This window comes from Schistocerca cancellata, chromosome 2, assembly GCF_023864275.1.
Source record: "Schistocerca cancellata isolate TAMUIC-IGC-003103 chromosome 2, iqSchCanc2.1, whole genome shotgun sequence".
NCBI classification, from domain to species: domain Eukaryota; kingdom Metazoa; phylum Arthropoda; class Insecta; order Orthoptera; family Acrididae; genus Schistocerca; species Schistocerca cancellata.
In genome coordinates this window covers 753,889,883-753,907,626 of record NC_064627.1, presented here as the reverse complement: position 1 = coordinate 753,907,626, position 17,744 = coordinate 753,889,883, and the positions used below count along the sequence as shown (strand labels likewise).

The window sequence follows — 17,744 nt, the reverse complement described above, 5'->3', positions numbered from 1 at the left end:
TTTGGAAAGGGTAATGGAATCTTACTCTTCAGCAAAAAGGAACCCAAGAAATCTGATTGGGATATAAAACCTCGAATGTTAAACTGAACTGTCTAACCTTAGCACATGATGTAGCAATATTTTTCAGAAAAGTTGATACAGCAATTTAACAAATCAACCTGTTTGAAGAGAAGACAGAATAGGCTGGATTACAAATTTCTTTTGAGAAGACAAAATTCGTAACAAACATTAACAATGCTCCAATATACCTAAGCACAAAATATGGTAGAATCGAAAGAGTGAATAAATTTAAGTACTTAAGGAAAATAACACAGCTAATGGTCTAGATAAAGCAGCAAATAAAGTGCAAAGAAAATGGATATGGCTTATCAATTAACAAAGGACTTACAATAAAAAATCCCTCTCAGTAAAAATAGAAATACAACATTACAACACTGTCTTAAAACTGGAGTGACTTTCTGCAGCTTAGTGTTACATCCTCAACAAAAAGGGAGAAATTGAAGAGTTGGAGAAAAAAAGAAAGGAAGGTCCTAAGGAAGATATTCGGCCTAAGAAGAGTTGGGACTCCACAGACAAAAAGAATTAATGAGGAAATGTACACCCAACTGAAAAATCATCTGATGCTCTCCGGAAAAGGAGAATTTCGTTTTATGGTCACTAGGTTTGAAAGAGTTGAAAAAGACTGTCTAAAAAAAAGTAATTGACCATTTTGACAAAAATCTCAAACACAAATCCTTCAGTTCAGGGAAGTGAAATCAACATTACAAAGGCATAAATTATAGACGGGCCATTTCTGTAACAAGGTTAGAAAGTTGGGTGTTTTCAGGAAGAGACCAAAAACTGCATCACACAGTATCATAAGGAGATTACTTCACACAGTCCATGGATGGTTGAAATAGAAAGAAAGAAGGAGAAGAAATATAGCCTCTGTTGCCTGACTAAAGTCTATTGGCTGATTGTAACACTGTGTAGAAAGCTGTTGATTCAAATACAAATGTTGCCAGTATGCCGATAAGTCATTGGAACATAACGGTTTCCGATGTAGATCTCTGAATCCTTTTGAAGTTATGCACTGATTGTAATTTTGTAACCACTCAACCAACCATCTAGCTAGGTAGCAATGTAACTCACCTACTTCCTCTGTGGTTCTCTGTATGTACCACCATTATGTTTATACTGATAAAAATTTGTGATGTTAAAGCCACTAAATTTTCCAAGTTCTGAAGTCAGTCTCAATTCTCCATATCGTTACAGATTCCATCCTTAGCTCCAGATATGAGGTATCAAGATATATGGAAGGGAATTCCTACAGGTCTACACATTGGAAAAACTACACTCTTCAGTTGACACACATGTAATCATAATCTAGTTGGTGTTAAACAAACATGTGGCGTAATGCTACAGTGCTTAAAATTTGGGTAATTCTTCCACAATCATCAGAGTCATGTTTCCGTTCCACAAATAAATTGTTAAAGTAATACTATTGCATTTTTTATCACATAGTGTCCTATCTGAAAAGCAACTGCAAGTAGCTGAATCCACATAACAACAATATCTGGTTCCATAAGGCACAAATTCGCCCTCTTGCCTCTGAATCCCAACCCCAGTTGGAGTGTCTTGTAACATTGACACATGTTATCTTGTCAAAATTAACCCTTCCCACTTTCTCTTAAATTTACATAAATTCACAATGTATGGTTTTGTATGTACATAGCTTGAGGCAACGAAGCGCATCACCTACACTACGTCAGTAAGTGTCCTTAATCTTGTAAGACACCCTCTCATAATTTTCTAAATTAATCATCTTATATGCAGATTTAGTATAAGCTGGTGATCACATGCTAATGTGCTACAGTACTCTGTAAATATTGCACTAAAACTATACCGTTTCTCTTTGAAAGCAATACAGAAATGACACTAAAATTATACCAATTCTCTTCAAATGCAAGCTGGAAATCACACTAAAATTATGACAGTTCTCATCAACTGTGTGCTGGTATGCAAGTAAAACAGATAAAAACGTGTTTTGTACTGCTCTGTCCATGATAACTAGAAATGAGCGTCAGGTGTTGAAATGATGCCTTATGATCAAATCAGAGAAGTGATGCAGCTGTCAGTTTTTAATTTCGCATTCCCTGATGTGACTTTACCTTTGCTGGCACTGACGGTGCTGTGTTGCTCACAGCACTAGATCAGTATTTTTCTTTGATCACGGCATGTAAAGTATTGTGCAGGTATAGAGTATGATGAATTTTAGAGGAGCAGCTGACACATGGTGCCATAGCCCAGTGGTAAAGTGCAGCGACTGGCAGTTGTTTGGGTCAGGTTTGAATCCCTCTGCTAACATCAATTTTTTTCCACACAGTGAAAATATTAATTATAAAATTTAACCATTCCACTGGTGCAGATGTGCTCTCTAAATTCTGGGCTGAGACTGGCTTTGTTGCCACTGTATGCTCACCTAATGCTGTTATCTGTGCTGAGATAAGACATTCCAGCCTCAGTGAAATACTTATCATCTGATTTTAAGAATGCTGTTCAGTGAAGAAACTTGATCTTCTCACATCTTACAGTTTGGTATCTTTCCTTGATAAAGGACTGAATTTCTTTTCATTATTGTCATCGTTACTCTGCAACATCAAATTAAGTAAAGCATTGCACTAAAATTTAAAGAGTTTGCTGAGGTAAAAATGTGTTGCACAAATATTGCATACAGTTGATTTTAGCCTGTACATTACTGTGTATGAAATATAGATTAATATAAAATTTTATTTAAAATTGAGAGCAGAACAATATCTCATTTGTTTCTCAAGTTATTGGTTATTACATCTGGTGGATATTATGCACTGAGATATGGAAGTAACTCATCCGCAGCAGTGAGAGGGTCGGCAGGACTGGACGCATAAACACGTTAATAGCATTCAATTTTAGTAAAGATTTAGATGCAGAGTATGAGAGATTTTCAAGCAACGGCTCTGGAACGAGGCCCGTATTCGAATGGTCAAGTGCACAGACTGCGCCAATTCATTGGCTTAGGTCCTATTCCTGTTGCTACAATTTTTTTTTCCAAGCTGCTTTAAATAATTAATTATGAAATTTAAATATATCTAAAGAGTTCAATTTATATAAGTAAAATTAATGTATTCAGTTTAGTTATGATTACTACCCATGTAAGTCAAATGGCTTTAGGCCACCCCATTGTAAGTCACGGTAAAATTTTGCATGAGCCGCCACTGTGCAGATTTACATTCACAGTAAAACAGAATTCTTCCCAAGGTATTAATATTTTAGAGAGACAGTATCCCTGCCCCACCCCCCTCCTCCTCCACAGCACACACTGTTGTTTCCTCCATTTCCAAGCTAAAGTGCTTTCAAACATTATGAATTTACTGTGTCAACAGTTGTGGATTAGGACAACTTGTAATGTCCATCCAAAAAAGTATTGATACCTCAGGCATTTCTGGAGACATTAACTGGTTCTTATACTTTACAGTCATAGGAACACTGCTGAGATTGATAATGATTTGTTTTTAAGTAAGTTCATGTAGAAGTAGTTCTTACATTTTAGGACTGAGAGTACATTGATTTATGCACTGAATCTATGACGGATTGCCACTATATCCTAGAAACTAATATAGCGGAATATTGTGATTTAGTTCTCGTCAGCACTTAGATTTTTTCCTCCAGAGTAATTAGATCAGTGTTAAGTTCACAGAAGCATTGTTTTGCAACTTTAGTGGAACAAAATATTGTGTGTACTTAACAAACATTTACCTTCTGTGTTAACTGTGTAACTTCTGTAGCATAGAAAAACAGATGAAATTTTAGTGCCATGTATTTTACATATTTATTGTGAAAAGGATAGATTGCTACGCAGCATGTAGAGAAGAGTCACAGATAGGCACAATGAAAAAACTGCTACAATTAAGCTTTTGACCCTAGAGGTCTTGTCTGCTTCTACGTTTACACATTCTTAAGTAGGAATCATTTTAATTTGAACTTACAAGGAAATGCACATAGTTATTCAATAGTATGAAAAGGATAAATTGCTACTCACTGTAAAGATGAGATGTTGAGAGATGGAGACAAGCATGACGAAAAGACGGTTACACAAGAGCTTTCGGGAAAAACATTCTTCATAGAAGAAGAATGCACTCATATTCACACAAGCAAGCAAGCAAGCGCCCACACACACACACACACACACACACACACACACACACACACACACACACACACACACACACGACCACGACCACTATCTTTGGCCACACTGGTCATACTGCAGTTAAAACACACTGAATGGGAGCAACAATCCAGAGTGGGCAGGCAAGTGAGATGGATAGCAAGGTATGGGTGGGAGAAGATGCATCATTGCTGCCTGGCAGAGCATGAAGTGTCTTGAGGTGGTAGGACAGGGCTGCCAGGCACTGCATCAGGAGGCTTTGTGGGAAGGGAGATGGGGGAAATTGGGGAGCAAAAGGAGAGGAGCAGAGAAGGGGAAAAACCCAGTGGGTGTGCTATCAGAGAACAGCGCACAATGAGGGTGAGTGGAGGCGAATTTTGTGGAGGTGACAGAGGAAGTGGAAACAGTTGGATGGAAGGTGTGTGGACAGTAGGTTACTGTAGGTTGAGGCCGGGATTATCTCGGGAGCAAAGAATCTGTTGTAAGGATATCTCCCATCTGCACAGTTCAGGAAAGCTGGTGGTGGAGGGGAGGATCCAGATGACTCATGTCATGAGGCAGCATTGAAATCGAGCATGTTATGTTGATCTGCGTCTTGCGCCACAAGGTGATTTACTTTTATCATGGCCACAGTTTGTAGGTGGCCATTCATCCTGGTGAACAGCTGGTTGGTAGTCATACCAATAAAAAAAACTGTTCAATGATTATAGCAGAGCTGGTATATGACATGGCTGCTTTCACAGGTTGCCCGGCTTCTGATGGGTTACTACAAGCCAGTGACAGGACTGGAAAGGAAAATGCTGGATGGGTGAATTGGACAGGTCCCGCACTTGGGTCTTCCACAGGGTTATGATCCCTGTGGCAGAGTGTTAGGATTAGGACTAGCATTAGTAATGGACTGAGATGTTGTGGAGGTTGGGTAGGCCATGGAAGACTAGGGGTGGGGAGGATCTTTGGTAGGATGTCCCTGATTTCAGTGCAAGATGGTAGATAATCAAAGCCCTGATAAAGGATGTGCTTCAGTTGTTCCAGTCCAGGATGGTACTGGGTGATTGAGGGAGTGCTTCTTTGTAGCTGGTGCTGGGGGATGGGGTGAGGATTTAGGGTATGTAGGGGTATACCTTGATAAATCTGTTTGTGGACTAGGTCTAGAGGATAGTGATGTCGTTGTAGGCCTTCGTGAGACCACCTGTATACTGGGCAAGGGATCTCTGCAGACATGCCGTACCTGCATAGCCTGGCTGTATTTGAGGGATTTTTGTGGTATGGAAGGGATGACACAAAAAATCCCTCCAATACATCGTAGCCACCTGGTGATGGCATATCTGCAGGGAAGAGAGCTCCCTTGGCCAGTATCCTGCGCAATCCACCCACCCAGTCCTGTCACAGGGTTATACTACCCCATCAGAGCCTGGGCAACCTGTGAAAGCAGCTATGTCATACATCAGATGTGCTGCAATCGTTGCTCAGTTTTTTATATTGGTATGTTCACCAGATTGAATGGCCTCCTCCAAAATGTGACCATGAGCAAAGTAGGTCACCCTGTCATACAACATGCAGCTGAACATAATGTGCCTGATTTCAATGCGGCTTCATGACCCAGGCCATCTGGATCCTCCTCTCCACCACAGCTTGTCTGAACTGCGCTGATGGGAGTTATCCTTACAATACATTCTCCATTTCCAAGATCATTCCAGCCTCAACCTATTAAATCCTACTGTCCTCACACCCTCCACCCAACTGTTTCTGTCCCTTCTCCTGTCACCTACTCATGATTAGTCTTCCCTTATCTTCGTTGTGCACTGTTCTCTTCTAGCACATCCACCAATTTTTTCCCTTTCTCTACTCCTCTCCTTTCTGCTTCCCATTTCCCATTTCTCCCTTTCCACACATCCTCCTGATGCTGTGCCTGACAACCCGGTCACACAACATCGAGACCGTAAATGCTCCACCGGGCGGCACTGATTCCTCTTTCATCACCATGTGCTCATATTTTCGTCATGCCTGTCTGCAAATCAACATTTCATCTTTATGGTGCTTTTTGTGGCTTTTCATAATGTTGTTGATATTCCAAGTAGGACTTTTCATTGTTCCTTTAGTTGCCATATTTATTGAACCACTTAGAGTAAATTTTGTGTGCATCTATAATTTATTACAATCAGACATTTTTTCATTAAATTTTGTGTACAAGTATTCTGTCTCGGAGGTTGATAAATGTTCAGTTTTAAATTAAGAGACAGTTGTTGGCTATTACTTACCTTCTGTTGGCAAAATATTTCATACAAGTGATAGATACATTTTTTTTTTTTTAAATGTTCTCCTTTCTCTTGTCACCAAGGAAGGCAATAATAGGTCCAAAAGCTAAGATATTGTTGTGTTCTTTTATATTTACCTATTGGCAGTGCCAAATATTTGCCTCTTGAATTTAATTACTGGCCAACAATTGTTTGTAATAATTTTACGTTTTTTTCAAATGAGTTATCCTTTTGATAGAAACATTTGGTTTAATCATGTTTAACTTTGTAGGTGCTTGACTTATTAGAAGGTCGGCCAGCATACACACTTCAGGGCCATGAAGGAGCTGTGACAGCTGTCACATTTTCTGCAACTGGAGAATATTTTGCATCTGGTGGACAGGACTGCCAAGTAAGTGTATCTCATTAGGGCAGCTGTAGAAATACTGTATTTGACAGCAAATATGTAGAAGTAAATACACTAGCAGATGTTTCCTTTTTCTGTGTTCTCTCATTATTGTTATAGTTTAGAAACCTTAATTAGTTAGTTTCATTGCGATATACTCTGTATAGTGCATAGCAGAAAATATTACACTTAATTTTTATATTTATTACATCCTGTGATCTGAATTGGCCACTTAGACGTAAGTTGCAAAATGTTTTTATACCTCAAAATAATTATACAGTCAGTTCCAGGAAGACTTCAATATCCATCATATGTTAATGCTCATTATGCAGTAATCAAGTTGTTGGGCTATTCTATGTAATGCTTGGGTGTGGTAATTCTTTGAAGTTATTCTTTTTTTTTTTTCTAGTGTAAAATGGCATTTCTTTTCTAAATGAGGTACCCCTCTTATGTCATTCCATGTGGTTTGTTATCAAATTCTTATACCAGTAATGTCTGCAACTCACAGTCTGGTGATTGGTACAGCTGCCTGTAGATCGTGGGGTCTTGGGTTTGATTCCTGGCTGATTCAGAGATTTTCTTCACTCAGGGACTGGATGTTTGTGCTGTCATAATCATTTCATCTCAACTTTATCATAAAGATGCACTAGTTGCCAGGTGCTGTCAGATAGAAAGACTTGCACCTTGTGGATATCCAACCATGCTGTGGGTCTCTCAGCCAGTACAGCCGTACAGTCATTTCATTTCTACCAGTTATTTTTATAATTTTTTTTTTCGTTTTTTAAATACTTCCCTTTCTCATTCTACCGAGTGTGTCAAAACATAATTAACTTTTTGTTTTCATTTGTAAATTGTTACTGCAAGTAATTTTCAGTAGAGATTTTGTTCTTTGCACTGTTCTCATTTTCTGTCCTCCTTTTCTTTCTTTATTAAGGCATAATCCATTACAGTGATGTTATCCTATTGGCAGACTGACTGCATGTTTTGGAAACTTCAGCCCATATTGAAGCAATTGCCAAACAATAAGAGTGTCTCTAGTGAGGTGACTTGAGTATGTAGTGATGTAAATTAAAAGGAGGTGGACAGGAAATTAAATTAAGGTGAAGAAATGACAACTTCTTGAAATGTGTATGTTAATCCATAGCAGTCAAATGTGACCCAGTTACATCACTTTAATGAAATTGCTGCACTGCCTTCTGTGACGTCGCTGGTGTCCACTCCAGTGCCTCGACACAGCACCTGCAAAGCCTAGTTGCTTTTGTTGTTATGTCGACAGTATGTTCATTTTCTGGTCTCATGGGTGTCAAAAGCTAGGAGAATTCTTGAACCACATCAACAATATCCATAACATCACGTTCACAATGGAGGTAGAGACTGGTGGTGCCATTCCTTTCTTTGATGTCCTCGTCTGTCATAAAGCAGATGTATGTGTCAGCCAAAATGTTACCGGAAACCCACGCACACAGGCTGATATCTGCGCGCTAACATCTGTCACTAAAACATTCTTTTCTGAGGATGTTGGTCCATTGAGCAAAGCCCATCTCAGACGTTGAAAACCTCCGTAAGGAACTGAGACACTTACAAAAAGTATTCAATTAAAACGGCTACAACAACTGCCAGCTTTCACAAGCCATCTTTTTGAAAACAGGGAAGCCGCAGGACCCCAAGGAGGACTCAAAGAAGCTTACATTTTTGCCCGTCTGTTGCTTAGTAACAGGAAACATTAGCCAGCTCACAAAGAGGCATAAAATCGTATGTCTTCAGGGGTCCAAAAAAAATTTGATAAGTCATGAGGCCAGAGAAAGGCGATGTAGGCCTCAGAACACCAGGAGAATGTATAGTAGTATGCGATTGTGGACAGTTTTATGTTGGACAGACTGTGCATTCTATTGAACAGCTCTATGTAGAACATGAGAGTTGCTTTCACTTTTGGTACCCTGAGAAACCAGCAGTAGTAGTAGAGCATGCTCTAGAAAACGGACATAGTATTGCATTCAAAGAGACGTCAGTTATTAGACAGACTGCTAGTCTCTGGACTAGCGTAGTTAAAAAAGCAATAGAGGTAAAAATTGGTGCATCACCCTCAATAAAGATGGCAGCCTATAGCTAAGCACAGCTTAGTTGTTGAAGTGTGCACATAATGAAAACATTACCTGTTGTGGTGCTGGAGCGGGCGGTGTTGTTGTTGTTGTTGTTGTTATTGTTATTGTTGTGGTCTTCAGTCCTGAGACTGGTTTGATGCAGCTCTCCATGCTGCCCTATCCTGTGCAAGCTTCTTCATCTCCCAATACTTACTGCAACCCACATCGTTCTGAATCTGCTTAGTGTATTCATCTCTTGGTCTCCCTCTACGATTTTTACCCTCCACGCTGCCCTCCAATGCTAAATTTGTGATCCCTTGGTGCCTCAGAACATGTCCTACCAACCGGTCCCTTCTTCGTGTCAAGTTGTGCCACAAACTCCTCTTCTCCCCAATTCTATTCAATACTTCATCATTAGTTACGTAATCTACCCATCTAATCTTCAGCATTTCTTCTGTAACACCACATTTTGAAAGCTTCTATTCTCTTCTTGTCCAAACTATTTATCGTCCACTTTTCACTTCCATACATGGCTACACTCCATACAAATACTTTCAGAAACGACTTCCTGACACTTAAATCTATACTCGATGTTAACAAATTTCTCTTCTTCAGAAACGCTTTCCTTGCCATTGCCAGTCTACATTTTATATCCTCTCTACTTCGACCATCATCAGTTATTTTGCTCCCCAAATACCAAAACTCCTTTCGTACTTTAAGTGTCTCATTTACTAATCTAATTCCCTCAGCATCACCTGACTTAATTCGACTACATTCCGTTATCCTTGTTTTGCTTTTGTTTATGCTCATCTTATATCCTACTTTCAAGACACTGTCCATTCTATTCAATTGCTCTTCCAAGTCCTTTGCTGTATCTGATAGAATTACAATGTCATCGGTGAACCTCAAAGTTTTTATTTCTTCTCCATGAATTTTAATACCTACTCCGAATTTTTCTTTTGTTTCCTTTACTGCTTGCTCAATATACAGATTGAATAACATCGGGGAGAGGCTACAACCCTGTCTCACTCCCTTCCCAACCACTGCTTCCCTTTCATGCCTCTCGACTCTATAAGCATCTGGTTTCTGTACAAATTGTAAATAGCCTTTCGCTCCCTGTATTTTACCCCTGCCACCTTTAGAATTTGAAAGAGAGTATTCCAGTCAACATTGTCAAAAGCTTTCTCTAAGTCTACAAATGCTAAAAACGTAGGTTTGCCTTTCCTTAATCTTTCTTCTAAGATAAGTCATAAGGTAAGTATTGCCTCACGTATTCCAATATTTCTACGGAATCCAAACTGATCTTCCCCGAGGTCGGCTTCTACCAGTTTTTCCATTCGTCTGTAAAGAATTCGCGTTAGTATTTTACAGCTGTGACTTATTAAACTGATAGTTTGGTAATTTTCACATCTGTCAACACCTGCTTTCTTTGGGATTGGAATTATTATATTCTTCTTGAAGTCTGACGGTATTTCGCCTGTCTCATACATCTTGCTCACCAGATGGTAGAGTTTTGTCAGGACTGGCTCTCCCAAGGCCGTCAGTAGTTCCAATGGAATGTTGTCTACTCCGGGGGCCTTGTTTCGACTCAGGTCTTTCAGTGCTCTGTCAAACTCTTCACGCAGTATCATATCTCCCATTTCATCTTCATCTACATCCCCTTCCATTTCCATAATATTGTCCTCAAGTACATCGCCCTTGTATAGACCCTCTATATACTTCTTCCACCTTTCTGCTTTCCCTTCTTTGCTTAGAACTGGGTTTCCATCTGAGCTCTTGATATTCATACAAGTTGTTCTCTTTTCCCCAAAGGTCTCTTTAATTTTCCTGTAGGCAGTATCTATGTTACACCTAGTGAGATAAGCCTCTACATCCTTACATTTGTCTTCTAGCCATCCCTGCTTAGCCATTTTGCACTTCCTGTCGATCTCATTTTTGAGACATCTGTATTCCTTTTTGCCTGCTTCATTTACTGCATTTTTGTATTTTCTCCTTCCGTCAATTAAATTCAATATTTCCTCTGTTACCCAAGGATTGCTACTAGCCCTCGTCCTTTTACCTACTTGATCCTCTGCTGCCTTCACTACTTCATCCCTCAGAGCTTCCCATTCTTCTTCTACTGTACTTCTTTCCACCATTCCTGTCAATTGTTCCCTTATGCTCTTCCTGAAACTCTGTACAACCTCTGGTTCTTTCAGTTTATTCAGGTCCCATCTCCTTAAATTCCCACCTTTTTGCAGTTTCTTCAGTTTTAATCTACAGTTCATAACCAATAGATTGTGGTCAGAGTCCACATCTGCCCCTGGAAATGTCTTACAATTTAAAACCTGGTTCCTAAATCTCTGTCTTACCATTATATAATCTATCTGATACCTTCTAGTATTCTTCCATGTATACAACCTTCTTTCATGATTCTTGAACCAAGTGTTAGCTATGATTAAGTTATGCTCTGTGCAAAACTCTACCAGGTGGCTTCCTCTTTCATTTCTTAGCCCCAATCCATATTCACCTACTATGTTTCTCCCTTTTCCTACTCTCAAATTCCAGTCACCCATGACTATTAATTTTCGTCTCCCTTCACTATCTGAATAATTTCTTTTATCTCATCATACATTTCTTCAATTTCTTCATCATCTGCAGAGCTAGTTGGCATATAAACTTGTACTACTGTAGTAGGCATGGGCTTCGTGTCTATCTTGGCCACAATAATGCATTCACTATGCTGTTTGTAGTAGCTTACCCGTACTCCTATTTTTTTTATTCATTATTAAACCTACTCCTGCATTACCCCTATTTGATTGTGTGTTTATAACCCTGTATTCACCTGACCAAAAGTCTTGTTCCTCCTGCCACCGAACTTCACTAATTCCCGCTATATCTAACTTTAACCTATCCATTTCCCTTTTTAAATTTTCTAATCCACTTGCCCGGTTAAGGGATCTGACATTCCACGCTCCAATCCGTAGAACGCCAGTTTTCTTTTTCCTGATAACTACGTCCTCCTGAGTAGTCCCCGCCCGGAGATCCGAATGGGGGACTATTTTACGTCTGGAATATTTTACCCAAGAGGACGCCATCATCATTTATCCATACAGTAAAGCTGCATGCCCTCGGGAAAAATTACGGCCGTAGTTTCCCCTTGCTTTCAGCCATTCGCAGTACCAGCACAGCAAGGCCGTTTTGGATAATGTTGCAAGGCCAGGTCAGTCAATCATCCAGACTGTTGCCCCTGCAACTACTGAAAAGGCTGCTGCCCCTCTTCAGGAACCACACGTTTGTCGGGCCTCTCAACAGATACCCCTCCGTTGTGGTTGCACCTATGGTACGGCCATCTGTATCGCTGAGGCGCACAAGCCTCCCCACCAACGGCAAGGTCCATGGTTCATGGGGAAGGGAGCGGGCATTAGAGACTTCAAAAAAGGCAGTGCGATTGTATAAGGATTGCAGCAACAACCAAAACTCAGCCAGAAGCTCATGGGTTTTAAACCACTTGATTCGGTTGGAAGCTCAAGAGAATTTCATCAGTACATATCGCTGTGAAACTATGCATTCGTATAACTCGGTTACCTATTGCTAAACAATAGGCTTACCCTCTTTGCTTTTTCCTCAAAATTCTGAAATCTCATTACTAATCAAGAGGGTACTCTAAGATATATGTATGCCCCAACTGTATTGTCAGGTTGATCTTTCTTTTCTTGTGGATGGGATGATCTGAGGATGAGTTTGTGGGAGCAGTTACACATGCTCACAAGATAATTTACATAAATGTGACTGAAATAATGCAATTTTTTGTTGTAGATGTTCACATTGTAATTGCCCTGAGATGTCCATGTTAAAGTATTCTTACTTAGCCCGCATGAAGTGCTATTTAGTAAATGGAAATTTAGTGAATACATATACATAAATCTTGAGGAGGGAGAATTAACAACTAGATGTGGGTCAGGCTAATGGAGAAGTGATCCAGCCTCAGGTACTCCATGATGACACACATTGGCATCCATATCTAAATGTCATGCCAATGTCTTTGCTACATGGAGCACAGTATAAATCCTTATGTGATATTAAGTCCCTCAAGTTTGCCATACCTCATCTACTCAACAAAGAAATTAATATTCTTGGCAAATGAATTAATTGAGAATGGTAATTACAGCAAAGGTAATTGTCAGATATTACAAATGCCATTCCTTCTATTATTCCATGTAATTGGGATGGGCTGATATCAGTAGAAATAGTGTACAATTTTGTAGATGAAAAATTAAGCATTATAATTCAGTACACGTAATAAAACTAGCTGCTGAATGCTTTGCAGTTACATTGATCAGTTAGTGAATATGTGCAACGCTACTGTTGTGTCATGAGAAGCTTAAAGACACTGAAATGCAAAACTGACATGACAGGCATTAGCAAATTGCTAGTCTAAGTGATAAACAGATTTTTAATGGTTTCTTGATGCCTTCAGCTGCCACTCTCTTTATTTCATGTGTGATTGTCAATTTTTATTTTATGGGCGATTCTTTGGTGGTATATTGCGCCATGTATGCCTTTCGAATGTAACATACTTCTAAAATAGTGAGTATGAGAGAAGGATTATCGAAGTTGAGGGTCACAAGGCAACAGTGGAGGTGGCATCCAACTGGGGCTAGGGGAGATAGGCCAGGAGAGATATGAGATCAAAAGATGTGCTGCAAGAACAATTCCCATTCACATAATTCAGAGGAGCTGGTGTTGAGTTGGGGGATCAGTATGGCATGTTCATGATGCAGCCATTGAAATGTAGCATGTTTTGGTAAGCAGTGTGCTCCAACACTGGGTAGTCAGCTCTGCTCTTAGGTAGAGGTTGACAGTGACTATTCATTCAGGCGATTGTCCATATAAAATGCTGTGCAGAAATGGCAGCAGAGCTGGTATATGACCTCTAATAGGAAGGGATATTCCTGTGATAGGATTGGAGTAGGAGGTGCTGGGTGGGTGCATTGGGCAGGTCTTGTACCAGAGTTTTCAGAGGTCTGACAAACATAAGACAAGAGGGTCTGGCAGTTTCTGGTGATTAAGGGTGCCAGTGTGGTACTGGTGTGCAAGACTCTCACTCCCCCTTGGCTATCGAACTTTCTGGGAGTTGCTTCAACCATCTTCTGTCCAGGATAGCCGGCTGCGATTTCCTGCACAGCTTCTTTTCCAAAGATAAAATGCTACTCTGGAGGAATTTTTTATTCTTTTAAAATAACTCCATACACTTGAGAATACTTTGAAATCAGTCTCACTGTATTTTCATCACACATAACAGTTTTCGTACAACTAAAATATTTTTCGTAAGCTCGACGCCTTCTGGTCCATCAGAAACTATCACATTCATTTTTCGATAAATACGGTCCACAGATCTCTCCAAGTTTAACAAGATAACTGTCCGGACCTTACGAAAGTAAGAGAATGAATGAATAAGTAATTGTCTCTTCTCTTCTTTCAACAACGTTCAAATGTTCACACAATAATGTTTGATGTCGTACGGAGTATGGTGTGTTTATTCCTTGAGTTGGACACGTAACTTCTTAGGTGGGCTCGGCAACTACCTTCCCGCGCTGATCATCCGTCCGATACACGTTCGTCTTGCACACACATAATTGTGGTTCAGTAGACACAGTTCTACTTTACCCAACTCATCTCTAAAATAATGCGTGTTCGAGACAGTGGAAATATAAGGGTCTCTAGAATTTACCCCAAAATTCTCAAGGCACTACATATCCCTTCCCATAGCTCGAATACACGATATTTTATACATGTTCATTATGTACATCAGTATTGTATTCATATAATATTACTTTACGTTTCCACCAATTTATATAACATTTTTCTAGCCATCGGGTACTTCATATATAGCTCTCTTTCCTTTTCCATGTTAATACCATTATAATCATGGACCTTTTGATCATTGTAAACTTTGTAAGAATAAGAATCTTGCTATTCCCTTTCCGGTTGTAAATTCCAAGTGTGCATTACCCAAGTGTATGCGGTTGTTTGCTCTTACTTTGCTTACTACTTTTTCTTAGTATGGATTTATTCAGTACCTTTTACAATCTCGAGCAACTCTGGGTAAATAAAGGTGTTCTTTTCAACACATGTAACTTCACACAAACATAACAATACGAGTGGAAACTAGAATTCAAACTTGCCCGAATAATCTCTACAAAATGTGAGGCTTTTGTCACGATACTGCCCTTTTCCTGTAGGCACAGTACGTATACCTTACATACAGGTTGATACTATGAAAGCACTTTCTCCTTCCATTTCGGTGGGTACGCCCCTTTAAACAAATTCCTAATATATGATGGTACAGGTCAATACTCTTCTTGGTGCTCCTACCCGCACAGTATAGGTCAGCCTTTCTTGGGTCTGCCTACCTGACCTTTTCCATCCAATCAATGCTTGGTGCGCCCTCCTCCTCCTTCCTGAGTAGGCTTCATAGTCCATTGCCCTAGCATACCGTATTTACTCATATCTAAGCCACACTTTTTTCTGATTTTTGTAATCCAAAAAACCGCCTGCAAAGTAAGCGGAAGTTTTGAAAAATGTTGGTAGGTGTCACAACAACTAACTTCTGCTGTCGAATATATGTAGCACTACACAGGCATACTTTGCAGGCACAAAGATAAATACTGGCACAAAAATCTCTGTATCAGTAAATAAATTAAAAAAAAAAGGTAGAAGACGAGCTTTTTTCTCTGCCCCGAGTTTCGACCACTGCATTTTCATACATTATCCAACAAAGTAAATAGAAATTCCATATTGTTCATCTTCGAATATAGCAGCCTTTCAAATATTCTTAGCAACAAAAATAAATTTCTGTACACAAAAATACCAACAATGCACAAGGCTTTAGGATTGTTGCACGAGTTGATATGCTGGGGCTCATTAAGATTTCACGTAGCGGCACCTATTGCTTCGTGGAATTTTGTGAAGTGCTTGTTGGTATTAGTGAACCATATTGAATTGCTTTCATTATAGTGCCAAATTCAAGAGAGGAATTATTTCTTTTGCAGAACAAAGTTCTAATCGTGCTGCAGGTCTGCGATACGGGATCGGTGAGAGCAATGTCAGGCAATGGTGACTGCAGAGAGACAAATTATTTGAATGTTCAAGTAGCAGGAAAGCATTTAGTGGGCCAAAGTGTGGCCGATATCATGCACTAGAAGTAATTTTAAATGAATTTGTTAAGGAACAGTGTCAGAAATTTCTGCTTGTGAATGCCGAAATTTTAAAAATTAAGGCACATGAAATTGCTAGAGAGGAAAAAAATCGAAAATTTTAAGGCTAGTTGCAGCTGGATTGATCTGTTTATGAAGCGCTAGGGTTTTTCCCTTTGGAGGCGAACTTCATTTGCATAGAAGCTGCCGAAAAATTATGAAGAACAACTTGTGGAATTTCAGCGCTTCATAATTAGGCGGCACACAGAAAAGCAATACCTTCTTGGTCAGATAGGAAATGCTGACCAGACTCCGGTATATTTCGACATACCATCAAATTATACAGTTGACACCAAAGGAAAGAAAGACATAAGTGTTCTTACATCAGGGGGTGAAAACAGCGGATGTCCGTCATGCTTGCTTGCACAGCAGATGGGTAAGTCCATTACCCCCATTCATAGTTTTCAAGCGAAAGACTTTACCGAAATTGGAAGTGTTTTCAAAAACTGTAATTGTACGAGCAGATAAAACATGGTGCTGGAATGGATTAGGCGTGTGTGGAATCGTCGTCCTGGTGCAATGCTTGGTTTATGCAGTCTGTTGGTATTAGATGCGTATGCAGGCCATACTACACCTGCAGTAAAACGAAAATTAGAGGAAAGCAAAATGGACTTTGCAGTAATTCCAGGTGGGATGACGTCAATTCTGCAACCACTTGACGTCTGTTTGAATAAACCGTTTAAGGACAAGCTTAAATGCATGTACACAGACTGGCTTTCGAAAAGCGACGGACAACTGACACAAACAGGACGTGTAAAACGCGCAAGTTTGTCGCATGGAAGTGGCTTCCAAATCAGAGTGTGCAACAAGCATTTAAAACTTTTCGATATCCAATGCATTAGATGGTACGGAGGATGATGCTCTGTATGAAGAAATGAATAACAAAGAATCAAGTGATAGATTCAGAATCGTGACTGATATTTTAAACATTTCGTATAAGATGTATTACAAACCTAATAAAATTTTGTTTTAAATTTCAGCATTTAATTTCTAAAGTTACTTTCAGTCTTATTTTATAAGTGTTGCTTCTCTGCATTGCACAGGATAGAAAAGTGTGGAGATCACTAAAAATCAACTATGAAAATCTGACTGGTAAGACTGGGATGTGTGTCAATATGGCCAACTCTACGTTCTGAATTTTTTCCTACCTGTGACGAGATTGTTGCTAATAGGAACTTCTATGAATCGTGAATCACATGCAGTATTTTCTTCACTACAAGAATAATACGAATGTAAACATTATGCCGTGTATTCTTTCGTGTTTGCTGCTATCTCATTTGAATCTTGTCTGCCTAATAAACTACAAAACTAGAGTGAGACAACAGCAAACACGGAAGAATGTACATATCATGTCATGTTTATATTCGTATTATTCTTATGCTAGATAATGATACAGTCAGAAATGAAGCACGGCAACTGACAATATTTTAAAATCTGAGATGACTCTAATTTCTGTGCAGAATGTAATGTACTAAAGAGGTGTCTGCAAAGATTTTCAAAGGGAGAAAAATTGTCGCTAAACTCTTGTTCAGAACATCTTCTGTCATACGCAGTCCTTTATTTGGTTCTTGTTGATTATTATCAAAGAAAGCAGCATTG

At 39.5% G+C, this 17,744-nt stretch overlaps 1 protein-coding gene across 2 annotated transcripts in view; it reads left to right on the top strand.

The window, feature by feature from the left end:
• Positions 1–17,744, top strand: part of LOC126162576 (POC1 centriolar protein homolog A-like) — a 131,887-nt gene that overhangs the window by 53,575 nt on the left and 60,568 nt on the right. For both annotated transcript variants that reach the window (XM_049919168.1, XM_049919169.1), the window contains one exon: positions 6,713–6,832. In XM_049919168.1, the coding sequence (XP_049775125.1) occupies positions 6,713–6,832 (120 nt within the window). The remainder of the gene's footprint in view (positions 1–6,712; positions 6,833–17,744) is intronic.